An 18,291-nucleotide genomic window follows, 5' to 3' on the forward strand; every position below is an offset into this window, starting at 1 on the left:
CTAAGTTTATTTTTTACAACTGTAATGTGTGTATTTTATAATTATTTAACAGTCTTTTACTTAATTATGTAAGTTTTTTCTTTCTTTCTTTGTTTAACGTTTATTTGTTTTGTTTGTAATATTTCTCCCTGGGATTAATAAAGGACTTATTCTGATTCTGATTCTGTAAAGGCATTAAAACGGAACAATTTTGTGATTTTTTTTCTGAGATAAGTCTTGAATTTGAATGTTAGTAATTGAAAACATAATCGTAATTGATTTTCACAGAAGAATAATAATTGTAATTTTAATTCGTGATTAGAAAAGATGTCAGTCTCGAGTTGTAATTGAACATGGATGATTGAAGATGTAATTGTAATTGAAAAATGTAATTGACCCCAACCCTGGTGCAGGTTAGCGTTCCAATATCGTGACGTGAGCAGAGGTTAATAGATCTGTAGTGATAGTTTCTCATTTAGATATTGATTCTGAAGGAAAAATGGATCAAACGTTGGGTAAAAAATGCTGCAATGTCACAAGCACAGCTTAGCGTGCATATGTAGGAGCGTGTCTGACAGGAGAACCAGCCAATCAAGGCACACTTTACTTCATGATGACCTGAAACCAGGCCAAGCAGTTCTACATGGTACCGGGTCCAAACCTTTGGTTGCATTTTGTCCACGTCACACAGAAAAGCTTCTTCTTCTCTTGAGTTTGCGGAGGTGCCAAGTCCTCACCAGCAGTACTATCGTAACCACGGCGCACAGCAGCATCACCACCACGATGATTACCATGTATCTGGGGACGTCAGGTCCCTGACACATCTCCTCCGTTACCTTCTCGATGTTCACCGGTTCAGAGTGATCCCGGTGAACGCAGGTCACCGTCTCAATATCGGGGACGACCACAGCCGAGCGCTGCACCATGTGCAGGAAGCCCAGGTTCCTGCAGCAGCTCAGAGGGTTGGACCCCATGTAGAGAGTTTTCAGCGAGCGCTCCAAGGCCACCATGGTTCTGTAGTCCAGGGCCACCAGGTTGTTGTTCTGCAGGTTCAGGGACTCAATAGAGGACTCTTGGTTCCATGTTGGAAGGCTCCTCAGCTGGTTGGTGGACAGGTCCACATGTCGGAGGCTCCTCAGAGAAGACAAGTCCGTGTTCAGGTGGGAAATGTTGTTCTCCCTCAGCCGGAGGTGGACCAGTGATCGCTCTAGACCAGAGAGTGAGTCCTCATCCATTTCCAAGCCGGAGTTCAGTGACAAGTCAAGTAACTTCAGAGGAGAGTTGACAAAGGCATTTGAAGGCACCTTCCTCAGGTTGTTCTCAGAGAGGTACAAACACTCCAAGTTTGGGACTGAGGAGAAGTTCACACAGGCTCCAGACTCAGTCCCTTTTCCCTCACAGATTTCCAAACGGTTCTTCTGGAGCTGCAGGAATCGGATATTTGAGAGTCTGTGAAAGATCTGCTGGTCCAGAGTGGTGAGTCCGTTTCCTTGTAAAAATAGCTTCTCCAGTGACTGCAGGGAGTTGTCCTTGAAGCTTAAAGTCTGAAGGGTGTTGAAACTCAGGTTGATGATCTTCACTCTATGCAGAACCCCCTCCTGAGAGACAGAAAAGCCCCCCAGGCAGTTGTGGCTGATGTTCAGGACCTCCAGAGAAGCCATGCAGTAAAAGAAGCATTCTGGGATGCTCCTCAGTTGGTTGTAGCTCATGTCCAGGAATCTCAGATGGTTGAAGATCAGGGATGCTTTCTTCTCGGGGCTTCCGCTGACGTTGACGCTCTGAAGCTGGTTTCGGGAAAGGTCCAGATGTTCCAGAATGTTGTTGACAGGAAGGAGAGGGAAGTGAGCCATCTTGTTCTGGCTGAGGTCCAATCGGTGGAGGCGGTAGAATCCGCCCGTGTGTGCGCTGTGGAAGAGCTCTATGCTGTTCCTGCTCAGGTCCAGCACAGTGAGACCGTGGAGGTTGAAGTCCGTGATGCATGAGATGGAGTTTTTGGACAGATCCAGCTCCGTCAGATGATCCAGGAAGTCAAAGGCTCCGTCCTCGATCTCTAAGATTACGTTATTGTGGAGGTTGATTCTCCTCAAAGATGAAGAACCTCTGAAGGTCCTCTGGGAGATTTTGGTGATGCTGTTGCCACTCAGAGAAAGATTCACCAGAGACGGTGAGTCGGCTAGGAAGTAGTCCGACATTCCCGTGTAAAGTCCATTGTTCGAAAGATCCAGAGACTCCACGGACGTGAGCGGTCCGACGTTTCCTCCGGAGTGCGCCAAGACATTGAGGCGATTCCTAGACAGATCCAGGACCTTCAGCTGGGTCATGTCTTTGAAGAGGCCCAGCTGTATGGAGTGGATCCTGTTCCCGTGCAGGTTCAGCTGGTAGAAGTCGGTGCGGTACAGCAGAGTCTCCTGGGTCAGGTTTTCCACTTGGTTTCGGGACAGATCCAGCATGTGGATGGGGTCGGGGAGGTCGGCCGGCACTGCTCTGAGACTCAGGTTACTGCACAACACGTCCTGATGGACCTGAGGACCAACAAAGAACAACGACTCACCAAAAGCTCAGACTTTACATTCCATTATTTGGTCATTTTCAGACTGTGGACATTGGACATGTGTTTGCTGGATGACCTGTCCTCTGACCTATGTTCTTTAATGTTCCTCATCATATCTTTTATTAGCATCTTATTAAAGGGATCCTCCACTGTTTTTTTTTTTTTTACAAGTGTGGCCTAAAACCTTTGAAATGTCCTTATTAGTGGATCTATGTCAAACAAACACAATATTATGCACCATAATAATTTCATTGCTTTTACAGAAAGAGGATAAAAACAGTTTTGACCCGGAACAAAACAGTGAAGCAGGGGGTGACAGTTCTAACTCTGTGGTTGGGTGGTAGACAATGAAGCAGAGAAGAAGAGCTCTCCTAAGGGACCTTTACTGTGCGCTGACACGCTCTGGTGGCTGAAGTTAGAGAGTAAATCACAGACTGTTGAAGACGCACAAACCCTGAGAATTGGTGGGAGTCACAACTGTTTTCATCCTCTTTCTGTAAACAAAACCGGTTTACATCGACATCTTTAACTTTTCCTGGTTTTTTAGAGCAACCAAAAGCAGCACAAGTTGTAATTTTGACTGAAAAAGCTGCTAAATGATTTTGGTAAAAAAGTTGGAGATGAAGAAAAACACTCAGGTTTGATTTTCAGCACTAACGGTCACACAACTCAAAGGAAAACGTACAATCGTTGAGTCAGCGTGGAGCTGGCACTGAAAATAATCCCCAGAGATTCAAACAAAGAACTTTTATTTTCCTGTTTTTCTGTGGATTGGATCAAAGGACGCTGTTCTCTTCGTCTCTAACTGAAAACATGCGTGAGCTCAGCTTCCTGTCGGCGCCAACATTAAAGAGTAAACATGAAAACTCACACTGTGTGTGTGTGTGTGTGTGTGTGTGTGTGTACGTTATTCACAAATTCTTGTTTAAGGAGAACCAGACTAGAAGTAACAAAAAGTAAGAGTCACTCGTGACTCCAACACAGAGGCGAACACATTAATCACAGGGGGCGGGGCTAAAAACATTTGAGAGTCAAATAATCAACATTTAGAGTGTATATTTTTGTAGTTGTTTTGTGAGTTTATGTTGTCTTTGTGTGTGTTCTTGTTGTCATTTGTATACTGATTTGGTGTGTTTATTGGAGTAATTTTGTGTATTTTTGCTGTTTTATATATATATATATATATATATATATATATATATATATATATTTTTTTTTTTTTTTAAGTATTTTGGGAGTTTTATTTTCATTTTTCTGTCACATTAGTTGGAGCCACTTATCCTCGTCTGCTCTATGTTCATCTTAATCACAAATAGTAGTCAGAAAATAAGGCATTTAGCCTTTTAATCATGAGATAATTAGAAAAATAAATAAATGAAATAAGATTTTAAAAAATCTGAAAAAAATGATTATTATTTTTTAAATAAAATTTTAAAAGTGGAGATGTGTGTATATATATATATATATATATATATATATATATATATATATATATATATATATAAGTAAAATAACTATGTGAGTTCCTTTTAGGGAGTTTCCATTGAAAAATCTTCTTCCACTGTCATTAAATCCATTTCCTAAAGTGTGAAACAATAAAGCATCTGGCTCCGCCCACTTCAGACTAAATTCTAATAATAAATAATAATAATGCATTGGATTTTATATTTATATAGCGCTTTATCACAGACACTCAAAGCGCTTGAATTCTTGGAGTCATTTTGTGTCCTTTAGACTTCTGTGCGTTTTTTGTTAGTTTTTGTATCATTTTGAGTGTTTTGTTGGTGTTTCTTTTGTCATTTTTTCATTTTCTATCTTTTTGAAGTTGTTTTATGATTCTTTTCATTTGTATGTTTTGGAAGAAATTATGTATTTTTTTTTTTTTGTGAATTTGTTGTCGTTTTGAAGTCATTTTGTGTCTTTTTTGAGTATTTTTTAAAAGTATTTTTTTTTTTACTTAAAAGTATTTTTAAAAGACTATTTTTCAGGTCTCGTCCACTTTAGATTAAACTGAATTATCTGTTTGGTCTATTTCATGTGTCAAACTCGAGGTTTGTGGGCCAAATCGAGGTCGTCTGAGTTTTTTTTTTACAGAAACCTGCTGCCAGGAGACTTTCTGTGTGTGTGTGTGTGTGTGTGTGTGTGTGTGTGTGTGTGTGTGTGTGTGTGTGTGTGTGTGTGGGGGGGGTTGTTACTTACCACTCTGCAGGGTGGGGGCGTGGCTTCGCTGCAGAGAGACAGCAGGAGAAGCAGAGCGAGGCTTGTCATGGTTGATGATGCTGATGATGGTGAACACAGAAACATTGTGATGGTGAGCGTAGGGAAAAAGTGAAGGAAGTTCTACCTGCTGACCTTCAGCTCACAGATAATTGTCCTGAAACACAGACTTTTCTTTTCTTTTCTCACCTGAACACGACTCACATTCACACATTCCACGACAAACAGCTGCAACTCATCACAACAAGGAAGAAATAGTCAGAACAGCTCTAACTGTAGACCATTGTTTAAAGGACACTCATCCCTCACCTGAAGAGACACCACACAATACACACTAAATATACACAAAAGACAACAGAAATACACACAAAAAACATACAAAACAACAACAAAAAATACAGAAAAAAAACCAAAGGAAAAACACAAAATTGTCTCTAAGAATAAGAAAACAATAAAAGTTAAAAAACACACAAAATGACATTAAAAACAAATAAGTGCTACAACATCTATATCCACCAAAAACACACACAACGACAACTAAAACACACACAATTAAAAAGAAAAAAACTCCATCGGAGGCAAAAACCTCTTTAGTTTTGCATGAAAATGAAGTCGTTTGTTTGGAATATGAAGCAGACGCTGCACAGACTGTCAGAGGAACATCTGGACGATGAGGAGACATTTTCCAGATAAACTGCTGCATGTTCATGTTGGAACATTTAGGAACAGATCTATCCTCTAAATGTCTGTGAAAAATGACAGGAACAGATGTGAGGAGAACATCTGGAGCTTTACCTTCACGTTCTACTGATCAAATCCAGATTCTTCTCGTCACATCTTTCTACAACTTGTCGTTAGATCCTCCTCAGAGATCCAGGCTGGTCTTTGGCCCCTGCGTAAGGCTGAAAGCAGAGGTTTAGTGTGATTTTTCCTCCTCACATCCTGTGAAACATCCTGAGAAAAAGCCTCCTCCTCTTCCTCTGGATCAGGGACGTCCTTATAAGGAGGCTGGGCTCCACATTTCTCCTCCAGGACTCACAGACCCTCCAAAATAACGTCACAATTACCTCAACTTTCCCAAAATAAGGCCTATAAACACATTGTGGATGTTCTCACACACTGACTGAATGTTTCTGATGCTCCCAATTATAATCATCCTTCATGAAGCCACATTAACAACCAGCTTTTTGTCATTTTCTGTCTTTTTTAAAGTGGTTTTCTGTCTTTTTTAAAGTGATTATCCTCTGACAGTCTGTTTAGCGTCCGTAACAAACACATAGTGATTCTTTATTGTGAGGAAGAAGGAAACTAAAGATGAATCTTTGTGTTCCAGACGATAAATGTTCTTCTTCCTATGAGACTGGAGGAACTTAATGTTCTAGTTAGCTTAGTACATAGCTACGCTGGCTTAGCGGAGTCAAAGGGTAAATTAGCGGTTAGCGGCTACTAAAATGGAGATGAGAAGGTTTAAACACTTTTAAATGAAACGTCGTCACACCGTGGGAACATTTTTATTGAAGTGTAATAATAAAGTAAAATTCAAACAGGAAGGAAATGATCTGGTCTGCGCTCGGTTAGCATTTATTAGCATTAATTAGCATTCATCAACAAATATGATACAACGAACTGAAAAATTCAGTAATATCAGCTTTTGAAAACCTTGAATATGAAGTTTAAAGCCACTGAACAAAGGATTTTAATGTTTGATGAACTAAGGAACTGTTTAAATTAAATCCACTAACTCTGAATTAATCAATCATTAAATTAAACATTAAACAACTTTTCTTCTTCTACGTTTCACTGTAAAACAAAAACAAAAAAAACAACATAAACAGAGCCCTTCAGAATAAAAGCAGAGTACATACATCCACAGGAAATTATTCAGTGTTTTCATTCCCAAACTCTGAATTATTTAAACTTAACATGGTCTTTAAAAAAGAAAAGATTTTACTAAATTAAATGTACCTATGTTTTTATTTTAAAAATGTGTGATGAAATAGTATCCCTTCAGAATAAAAGCACCAAGTTAGCTGCTCCCTTCATTGTAAAGCGACTTTGAGTACCCAGAAAAGCGCTATATAAAATTGATGCATAATAATAATAATAATAATAATAATAACTCCACTTTTGATTAAATTAAGTTTTGTAAGAAATTAACACATTACCCTGACAACACGTTGTTGAGTTTTGGCACTTTGGGGGCGGGCATTGCATAGGCGGCTCTCCTTTCTGATTGGTCACTTGAAAAAACGGTCAGAGCCAATCAGGGGTACAGTAGGGCGGGTCATCACAGTGTAAAGTTCGCGGGTGTTTCCTGGGACAAACAACCACAAACACCGTCTGTCCGATATTATTTTTATATGCTTGGGTTTTTGGCACTAAAATGACGTCATACACTAGCAACATGTTATCATATTAAAATGTTACCATAGCAACAATGTCTCTGATATAGAGCCAGCTTCTAGGAATGGGGAATCCCACATTAAGCTCGTCATAGCCAGGATTTATTAATTCAGCTTCTTGGAACAGGGCCCAGGTTCGTCACCTAATGTACAATACATGTTTTTAAATTATGTCATAAACTCATTCAATAAAACAGAAGAAACTGAAAGAGACTCAACTATGAAAACCACCGTGTTAGTTTACATTAAGTCTGAATTAAATAAACCTAAAGACATTTTTAAACAGAGAAAATGTTTCTAAATGAACTTTTCTTATACAACTGTATTATTCTACAGTTTATTTACTGAACACTAAAAACACAAAGAAAAAAGAACACATATGAACACTATAGTGCCCTGTCGTGTTGAGAAACAATCATTATTAAAACTGTGAAAGGATAAAAATATAAATAAAGTGACTTACAGCGCTGTGGTGGCAGTGAACTGCATCTTCATCATCATCCTCTGGTTTCACACATCACATCATCCCTCCTTTAAATTTAGTGTTTTCTTTCTCTTTCACTTTGCTTATCCCGAGGCCCTACTTTGTTTACAGACAATTTGTAAAAAAAACTCTTCTTCCACTTTCAACACCTACAGTCAATATGAAATATGAAAGAGCCGCATATCAGACTGTCATTAAAATATTAAAAAAAATGTACAAAATGACAAAAAAGAAAAAAAAAACTACAACAAAAAGACACAAATAACAATAGGATCATTAAAAACACAAGAAAACAAAAGAAAAAACACCAAATGAAAAGAGAAACCAAAAATGACCACATAAAACACTATAAAATGGTCATTAAAAACAAAACTACAAAAACTGATTCTAAAATGCTATGGAAACAAACCTCTTATATAAATTACATCAGATACACATGTGAGTGAATTTCTTTATATCTTTTATTCTAGTTGGTTTTTTTCTTTCCTCTTATTCATAAATCCATGAGTTAATAACACCATAGATTTCATTTCAGGTACTTTCCCCGTTACGTCTTCTTTTCAACAACCAAACATTCAGGAAATAATTATAAAGTTAAATTATATTCATCTGGCAATGACAACATTTCAACATTTCATGTAAAACAGGTCAAATGGTCTCTATTGTAACTTCTGTCACTGTCATTGACAACAGGAACAGTACGTGATGATGTATGATCAGGTCCGTTGCTATGGGCACAAAATGACAACAAAAACACACAAAATGAGAAACCACAAAAAATAACAGCAAAAATGATTCCAAAATGCAAAAAATGATCAAAAAACACACAAAACTACAACGAAGACACTGAATGATCATTAAAACATACATTACAACAAAAACACAAAAATTACATAAACTGACTCCAAAACCAAGGATACACAAAATGACAACAAACACACAAAACTACAACAAAAAGATGCAGATTGATAATTAAAAACACACAAGACAACAACAGTATACAAAATTAAAAGAGAAACCAAAAATGACAACAAAAAAACATAAAAATGAATTTAAAACCCACAAAATGACAACAAACACACAATGATGCTAAATAAAAGGATATAATTAATAAAAAAAATTATAAGTTTGATGTGCTGTAAATGATGGACAGGTGTTTTGAATAAAGTGGTGACGGAGGCAGATGGTGAAGAAGAATCATCAGACGACACAAGAATAATTGGGCAGGAGGAGTTTTTATATCAAATCTGAACAGTGGATACAGAGGTGGGATTATGTGTATAAAAAGTAAAATAAATGAATCTTATACTTTCTATTCATGAAATGTAAAAGGCACTAAATGTACAAACATTCCAGTTTTAAAGACGTGACGCAGCAGAGGAAGAGGAGGAAGAGGAAGAGGAGGAAGAGGAAGAGGAGGAAAAGGCCCAACACAGATCACAGGGATTCTAGTCGTAGTGCAGAGTTTACAATAATCAATCATTAATTCCACAAACAACAACAACTATTTACCAACAACAACAACAACAAGCTCGCCTTAAGACTCCGCAGCTAAATAATATCATGGCAGGTGATGTAGTGACGTATCGATTATTTCCTGTTTACACTCTACCGCTGCTTGCAGTGCTCTACTACTGTGTTCTGCTAACGCTAATCAAATTTGTTGACATTGATATTTTAGCCTTGAAAACACTTGTTTTAATTTTTTTACCGTATAGTTAAACGTACGAAGGTTAAGTAAAAAGCAATCTCGCCTCCTATAGGCAGTGTAATCTCCTTTAAACTTCCTTTTGTCCTTAGCTTAGCTTAAATTTAGCACCTATGGCTTCTCTCTCCTCCCCTCCGCTCTCCTGCCCGTGTTAGATATGGAGGCGAGGATCAACAATCTGGAGAAGCGGTTCCGCACCCCTGATACCAAAACCGAAGCTAGCAAGCAGGACCTAGCCGGTGCGGACCGTGCTAGCTCTAGCTTAGCTTCCCCCCCGGCCAGCAATGACTGGGTTACTGTCCGTGGTAAGCATAGTCGAAGGTCAAAAAGTCGCTCGGGACACCACCATGTTCACGTCTCAAACAGGTTCTCCCCCCTCTGTGAGGACAACACACTCACCGGGGAACAAACTCTGATAATTGGCGACTCCATAGTGAGAAACGTGAAGCTAGCGAAGTCAGCGGGCATCGTGAGGTGCATCCCAGGGGCCAGAGCGGGCGACATAGAATCAAATCTAAAGTTGCTGGCAAAGAGTAATCGTAAGTTTGATAGGATAGTCCTCCATGTCGGCACTAATGACTCCCGACGTCGTCAGTCGGAAGCAACCAAAGTGAACATTGAATCAGTTTGTGCTTATGCTAAAACAATGTCGGACTCCGTAATTTTCTCTGGTCCCTTACCAAATCTGACCAGTGATGACATGTATAGCCTATAGCATGTCATCATTTAACCGCTGGCTATCGAGGTGGTGTCCAGAAAACGAGGTGGGCTTCATTGATAATTGGAGATCCTTCTGGGGAAAACCGAACCTGATAGGAAGAGATGGAATCCATCCTACTTTGGAGGGAGCATCTCTACTATCAGAAAACATGGTACAGTCACTGTTATGACATCTCATGAATGAGACCATGTTACAGAGGCGGAGTCCTCCACGCCCCTCTGCGCTTGCCTTAGGACAGTTTCCCTCCCATTGCTATTATGATAGCTGTGTTCATCGCCATGGCAACTGTTGTGATGGTGATGAATATTATTTTATAGAGACGGTGTCTGTCCCCCGACCCAAATTTCACAATGATTTTAACATAAAATCAAATAAAAGAGCTATCAATTATAAAAATCTGAAAAAAATTAAAATCTCAAATCTAGAAACACCAAAACATAAAAGCATTAGATGTGCTCTATTAAATATTAGATCACTGAGATCCAAATCTCTACTAGTAAATGACCTTATCTCAGAAAATAACTTTGATTTATTCTGTTTAACTGAAACATGGCTGTATCAAGATGAATATGTTAGTTTAAATGAAGCCACTCCTCCCAGTCATTTAAATACTCATATGCCACGAGACATAGGCCGTGGAGGTGGTGTAGCAGCTATTTATCATTCCTCTCTCCTAATCTATCCTAAACCAAAGGCCAGTTACACTTCCTTTGAAAGCCTGGTTCTAAATTTATCTCATACCAAATCAAAAACCTGCCAGCCAGTCTTATTTGTGATAATTTACCGTCCTCCAGGCCCTTATTCTGAATTTCTATCAGAATTCTCTGAGTTTATATTAAACTTAGTCCTCAGTTCTGATAAAATACTGATAGTAGGAGATTTTAATATCCATGTTGACAAAGATAGTGATAGCCTGAGCTCAGCCTTTATGTCCCTAATAGACTCAGTTGGCTTTTTTCAAACTATTAATGAAGCTACTCATCGTTTAAATCATACTCTTGATCTTGTTCTAACATATGGCCTTGATATTAATGAACTAAAAGTCTACCCTGAAAATCCTCTGCTATCAGATCACTTTTTAATATCTTTTAACATTATCCTAGAGGATCTCGCACTGTGCAATAAAATAGTTAAATTTAAAGAGGCCATTCCTGCTGCCTTAAACTCAGTGCACCATCCAATAAATAACTATGATATTAATTATAACCCCTCTCAACTGGATCTGCTTGTCGATAGCTCTGCTAGTCTACTAAAATCCACCTTGGACTCAATTGCCCCATTGAGGGAAAAAACTATTAAACGTCAGAGGAAAGCTCCGTGGTTTAGCTCTGAAACTCACTCACTCAAACAAACAACCCGTAAATTAGAGAGAAGGTGGCGCTCCAATAAAACAGAGGAGTCACGAATACTCTGGCAAGAAAGCCATAGTAAACACATGACAGCCTTACGACATAGTCCATCTACATACTACTCCTCACTAATTGAAGAAAATAAAAATAATCCGAGGTACCTTTTCAGCACTGTAGCCAGGCTAACACAAAGTCAGAGCTCTATTGAGCCCATGATTCCTCTAGCCCTCAGCTGTGAGGACTTTATGACATTTTTTAACCATAAAATTCATAAGATTAGAGATAAAATTAGCCACTCCCTGCCTTCACCTGGGCCTGCTGTACCATTAAATGTAAATAGGCCTAACCTAAACTGTTTCACACATATAGGACTTCAGGAACTTAACTCTATTATTTCATCCTCCAAACCATCGACCTGCCTTTCAGATCCGATCCCAACTAAGCTGTTTAAAGAAGTTGTTCCCCTAGTCTGCCCATCTTTGTTGGAGACAATAAATATATCCCTATCAATAGGCTACGTGCCACAGTCCTTTAAAGTAGCTGTAATCAAACCCCTTCTCAAAAAACCTACTCTTGATTCCAGCACTTTAGCAAACTACAGGCCTATATCTAATCTTCCTTTTATTTCAAAGATTCTTGAGAAAGTTGTGGCGGCTCAGCTCTGTGAATTTCTTCAAAACAACAGCCTGTTCGAAGACTTCCAGTCAGGTTTTAGAGCTCAACACAGCACAGAGACTGCTTTAGTTAAAGTAACTAATGATCTACTCTGGGCTTCAGATGAAGGACGACTCTCAGTGCTGGTTTTATTAGATCTTAGTGCAGCTTTTGACACTATAGATCACTATATTCTACTAGAGAGATTAGAGGAATTACTTGGAATCACAGGGACTGCCCTAAACTGGTTTAAGTCCTACCTATCTGATAGGTACCAGTTTGTACACGTGAATAATAAGTCTTCTGTGTACACTAAAGTAAGCTACGGGGTTCCTCAGGGCTCTGTGTTAGGTCCAATCCTCTTCTGTATCTATATGATCCCCCTTGGTAATGTTATGAGAAAATACTCTGTTAACTTTCACTGCTATGCTGATGATACCAAACTGTATGTATCAATGAAGCCAGGTGAGACAAATCAGCTATCTAAACTTGAGGTCTGTCTAAAGGACATTAGGGCCTGGATGGACCAAAATTTTCTTCTTCTTAACTCAGACAAGACTGAGGTCATTGTACTGGGCCCACGACACCTTAGAGAAACCTATGCTAGCCTAACTGCCCTAGATGGCATTACTCTGGCACAAAGCACAACTGTTAGAAACCTTGGGGTTCTATTTGATCAGGATTTATCCTTCAACTCTCACATAAAACAAACTTCAAGAACTGCCTTCTTTCATCTCCGTTACATTGCTAAAATCAGATCTATCCTGTCTCAGGGTGACGCCGAAAAACTAGTCCATGCTTTTGTTACCTCTAGACTGAATTATTGTAACTCTCTTTTAGCAGGCTGCCCGAGCGTGTACTGACTAAAACTAGGAGAAGAGATCACATTACTCCTGTATTAGCCTCTCTGCATTGGCTTCCCATAAAATATAGAATAGAATTCAAGATTCTTCTTCTCACTTATAAAGTTCAGTTATCAGGCCCCACTTCTCTGGAACCATCTACCAACCACGGTTCGGGGGGCAGACACCCTCGCTACCTTTAAGGTTAGGCTCAAAACATTCCTCTTTGGTAAAGCTTTTAGTTAGGAACCAGCTCATAGCTCATAGTTAAGATGCAATAGGCATAGACTGCCGGGGGGGGGGGGGGTCTGGCATGCTCGGTTGGAGAGAGGTTGGAGAGGGCGTTAAGAGAGAGGTCATTTAGGTTAGAGAGGGACCGGAGAGGGTCCCATTCCTCTCTCAAACACTTCCTCTATGTCTGCTTCTTCCCTTGTGTGTTTGCTCCTGTACTCCTTCTGGTTTTTGTCTTGCAGGTCCGTGGGATCCTCAGTGTGGAGTTACAGAGTCTCAACAACTCTGTCTCCACCCTTTCCTCTGCACACACCCAACACAGCATAACGTGGATGGCTGTTCATCATAGGAATGGGATCCACACAAGGTTCCTGCTGCTTAACAGAAGGTTTTCCTTGCCGCCATGATGAATTCATGTTGGGTGTGGGATACATATGTATGTGTATATACGTATATATGCATATGTGTGTATCCATAAAATGAAGAGTCCGTCCTTAAGACTGCTCTACTGTAAAGTGTCTTGAGATACCATTGGTTATCGCCATGCGCCATGCGTTATCGCTATACAAATAAAAGATTGATTGATTGACCATAACTTATAGTTTACAGCGTCACAAATTTCTACAACAGCACGAAACACTGCAGCGAGGAGGAGCCGACGGGTTGTTTACATGCTGCCACAGGAAGTAAACAACAACAACAACAACAACAACAACGAGGAGAGATTTAAAGCTGGGAGTGGGAGGTACCACACGCTACCTGCAGGGGGAGCCACACACAAAGAAACAATTAACTCTGTGTTTAATGAGATGAATCTTTTAGTTCCCACAAGTCAAACTCTGAATAAACTAAACTCTGAGTTAGTTTGTAAAAATATGTTTGTTTGTTCCCATGGTAACAACATATATAAAGTCTTTACATGCGCCGCAAAAGCCTGAATCTGTTTATCCAAACCAGACGAGTTAAAGCCAAGGAGTTAATGTAACTCTGACTTAATAAACTCTGAATAGGTTATAAAATTTTAAAGTAGGAAACCGAGTTAATGTAAACACAAAAATACAACTAAACAAATACCGGATTACCCAACTCTGAATGAACTAACATCAAATAAACAAACTCTGAGTTAGTAAAGAAAAAAACTACAGGAAGTAATGTAAGGAACAAACTACTCCGTTACAAAACTCTGGTTTAACTAACTTTAAATAATGAAAACAAAAGATTTAACTCCAGCTTATTAAACACTGAATTGTTTTTATTTTAATTTACAGACGTCTATCATTAACTGGAAGTTGTTACCTAGAATTGAAATGCTGAGTTACCAAATCCTGAATTAACTTTACTGAAACAAACAGAATCACCCCTGACTTAATTAACTCTAAATTAAACTCCAAGTTATAAATCTCTAGTTAAAGAGTTTAGCTTCCGCTAAAAAAGCTACAAACTGAACTCAAGTCAGGAATTAGCTACTGAGTCACAAAACTCTGAATTAACTAACTTAAAATGAACAAACTCTGAGTTAAAAAAAAAAAAAAAAAAAAAATAAGAATGTAACGTTAGTAATGAACTACTCCATTTCCAAACTCTGGCTTAACTAACTCTAAATAATGAAACCAAAAAATTAACTCCAGCTTATTAAAGACTGAACTTTTTTATTTTTTTATTTACAGATGTCTTTATCTTTAACTGTAAGTTGTTAATTACAGTTGAAATTCAGAGTTTGATAACTCTGAATTAACTTTAACGAAACAAAAAGAATCACCTGTGACTTAACTAACTCTAAATGAACGAACTGAGTTATAGATCTCTGGTTAAAGCTATAAACCGAACTCAAGTTGGAAATAAACTCTGACTTCACTAATTCTTAATTAACAAAGACAGAAAAAACAAATGCGTAAAATGGACATTTAAATTAAAACAATAAACAAATCAAATGTTGAGTCGTGGAGTCAAACCGTGACTCAGCAGACAAGCTGCTGGGCTTTTACTTTGAAAGGTTGCCGTTTCAAACCTGGGTTTTTAAACATTCTGACAGAATCGTGGAAACAACATTTGTTGTCGTCGAGTGACGATACTTTCAGAAAAAACAGTAAACCTTAGTGCGTGTGTGTGTGTGTTTAAAGACACGCCTCCTCGTCCTACCAGGAATTGAGGAAAAATGCATATTAGAGTGGGTTTGGACTGATTGTCAGAGCTGATACTCACACACTGTAAACATCAGAGTTTGTCTTCACTGGAAGTGTGTGTGTGTGTGTGTGTGTGTGTTAGTTCAACACACACACACAATGTTTATGTGGCTTGGAGGCAACAGTTTCCCTGAGACGATCCGACACATTTACACATTTGTTTTATGGCTTTATTTCACGTCTCTGTTTTTGTTCTTTACAGTTTTAAATTAAGTTTTTAAAAAAAAATAAAATAAATAAAAGCCACATTTAAAGCCATTTTTCCAGCAAAGCGACTCGTATTAACCCTGTAAAGTGTTTTAAATGCATGTTTTCAATCAAATTAATTAACTCAGCAGCGTATTAATCAAACATGTTAAAGATTTAGAGCGTTAAAGGTGTTTTTAGTGGTAAATGTTTCAAGTAAATACACTTTTAAAGTTTAACCCAGGTGGTAAAAGGAGGAGTTTACATTGTTTTAAATAATTTAAGGTTAATTTAAGGCAAGTTTAAATTGTGGATTTAATCTGTAACTTAATCCCAGTCCTAGGGGTGGTTTAGGATCTGATTAAAAGATGGTAAACCTGCAGATTCACAGATGAAATCAAAGAAAAATAAGAAATTTAAAAAAGCAAAACTTGTTGGTTTGGATTTTTTTTTTTTTTTTTTGTAAAACAGCAAAAATAAAATTACATTTTAAAATTGAGAAAAAAAAGCAAAAATTTAATTAAACAATATTTATAAAGATGAAAAATCCTTTACAGTAATGTTGTTCTTGACTTTGTTCTTGGTTTCATTTATTTTGAAGTAAAAAATGATTAGTTTTTGTCTTTGATTTGCACTTTTTCTTCATGGTTTTGGTTCTCATACAGTCCTAGTTTCAAACCCCTGCTGTTAGTGAAACTGGTGAGGATGAATTCCCACCATTGAGAACCTTTAAATCCCATTCCCTGCAGGCAGCGTGTGGACACCTATAAACCACGCCCAGCGGCGTCCGGGCACTGGAATGATTTACAGTAAACGGCACTATTATCTTACACAGCGAGCAGGAGATTTATTTACAACGTTTGGCTTTGAAACCTGAAATCCAACCAAACCAGGAATGCTTCGAAGCTTCTGCTCCACAAAAACCATCCATATTTGGCCCGTTTTCACCAAAAGATGAAGAAAAAACATCTTTACACAAAAAACAGAAGAAGAAAAAGTAAAGCACAGGACGGATAAGTTAGTAAAGAGGAACTGCATGCTAACTGTGTATTTACAGCCACTTCAGGCCCAGCAGAACGCTCACACTCATCAGCCATAACATTAGGGACATTGGGAGTGCTTGGTGCGATTTAATCTCAGTTTGTGTTAAAACAAAAAGAATAAAAGTGTGGATTTAAAGCTGTTTAACAGGAGAATCTCATAATACTGAGCTCCTGTTTAGTGTATTTGGTCAGCAGTGGTGTAGATTTATTCATTCCAAAGACAGAAAAAGAATAATAAAACAATTTTGTGCTTTTATTTTGAAGGAGATTACTTTATCTATTTTTTTAACAGGCAGAGGCAGTAATTTGGTATTATCCAGTTTCTAACTAATGATCATTTACACTTTTTCTCTCGCGGTTTAAAAACTGAGTTTAATGTTTTGATTTGATGAAAGTGATGAAACATGTGGCTCGTGGTCCTAATGTTGTGGCTGATGAGGACAAAAGTCATGAATCCTAAAAACCAAACAGCATTATTTTTACTGTCCTTATATTTAACGAAGGACTCGTTAAAATGACCCACGACGTGGAGCCAGATTTTCACAGTAAAAGCACGTCAGAGGTTTGGGGGGTTTTTTTCCAGTAAAAATGTACCGTGGCATGCAGAGTTATTACCGAGATAAAAGTCAACATTGTTTCTACGTTTAATGCACACCACAGAAGAAGAACCGCTGCACCGACACCTGGTCACAAACAAATCAGACAAGTTTTATTTCTCTGAACGGGTTTATCGTTTCTAAAAGTTTTTAAAAGTTGAAAAATAAAATGAAAAACTGTAATATATATATATATATATATATATATATATATATATATATATAGTTGTAGATTTTTGTTTAGAATAATAATGTATGGCTTTAGTTAAATTGGACTTATTTTAATTGTTAAAAAATATGGCAAAAAAAGTAAATAAAAAATAAAAAAACAATGAATGAAATAAAACTGCAAAAATAAAAAGAAAAAAGGTGTGTAAAATTAAATTGCTTCAATCGTTTAAAAAATAAAAACATTTATCTTAACATTTTAAAAATATTTGTCAGCTCGTAAATATAACAAAAATAAAATAGAATAAAATAAGCATGTTGACAGTAATTTTAAACTGTGTAAAGGGCATTAGCATAGAGCTCGCATATTTACAAAAATATATGTTTTTTTCTCTTCCTTTACTTGGTAAAATGTTTAAAATCATAAAAAAGTAATAAAGAAAAAAAATTACATACATTTTAATCAGCGTATTTTATCTGAGTGTAGTTTAGATTTCTTTAAATTAGAAATTAGCAAAACAATCATAATAAAATAAGCAGAAAATAGCAATAATAAATATCAAATTGTAAAAATTTAAAGGCCAAAAAATATTTTTAATACGTGAAACGATCCGCACCAGTTCATTACTATATATATATATATATATATATATATATATATATATATATATTACTATTATTGTTTTCAGAGGCAAAAGTTGAGTGAAATGTGAACATTATTTTCTTATTTAAATATTTGAGACTTTGATGGCGTCGGTGCTGCAGGACTTTTACTTTGACGGGACAGAAATAAACAAAGGAATGTTATGGAGAGAAAACAGGCAGTTTTGTCTTAGTTTGAAAGGCGAATGTGACAGTGAGTGTACATACTTATATATTTATATATATATCTTTTTACAACAAAGCACATTGTTTTACCAGCATCATGCTTTCAGAGAAGAAGATGGAGATGGAGATAAAGTAGAGCGTTTGAATCC

At 37.5% G+C, this 18,291-nt stretch overlaps 1 protein-coding gene across 3 annotated transcripts; it reads right to left on the bottom strand.

Annotated features, from left to right (window-relative positions):
• Positions 1-132: 132 nt before the first annotated feature.
• lrrc32 (leucine rich repeat containing 32) lies at positions 133-18,280 on the bottom strand. 3 transcript variants are annotated; one of them, XM_028467423.1, is made up of 4 exons: positions 18,233-18,280; positions 5,543-5,649; positions 4,730-4,809; positions 133-2,501 (listed from the first exon to the last, which is right to left on the bottom strand). In XM_028467423.1, exons 3-4 carry the CDS (start codon positions 4,796-4,798, stop codon positions 663-665), a joined length of 1,908 nt encoding a protein of 635 aa, XP_028323224.1. In that variant the 5' UTR covers positions 4,799-4,809; positions 5,543-5,649; positions 18,233-18,280; the 3' UTR covers positions 133-662. The 3 variants fall into 3 exon arrangements, with proteins under 3 accessions (XP_028323224.1, XP_028323223.1, XP_028323222.1); XM_028467422.1 differs by lacking the exon at positions 18,233-18,280 and adding an exon at positions 6,913-7,278; XM_028467421.1 differs by lacking the exon at positions 18,233-18,280 and having other exon boundaries at positions 5,543-6,042.
• Between the last annotated feature and the right edge of the window lie 11 nt (positions 18,281-18,291).

Source organism: Gouania willdenowi, chromosome 14 (genome assembly GCF_900634775.1).
Source record: "Gouania willdenowi chromosome 14, fGouWil2.1, whole genome shotgun sequence".
Classification (NCBI taxonomy): domain Eukaryota; kingdom Metazoa; phylum Chordata; class Actinopteri; order Blenniiformes; family Gobiesocidae; genus Gouania; species Gouania willdenowi.

Coding starts and splice junctions, on each gene's coding strand:
- lrrc32 (XM_028467423.1), bottom strand. CDS start 4,798: ATGACAAGCCTCGCTCTGCTTCTCCTGCTGTCTCTCTGCAGCGAAGCC. Junction 2,502..4,729: donor CGCCCCCACCCTGCAGAGTG/GTAAGTAACAAC, acceptor GTTGGTCCTCAG/GTCCATCAGGACGTGTTGTG.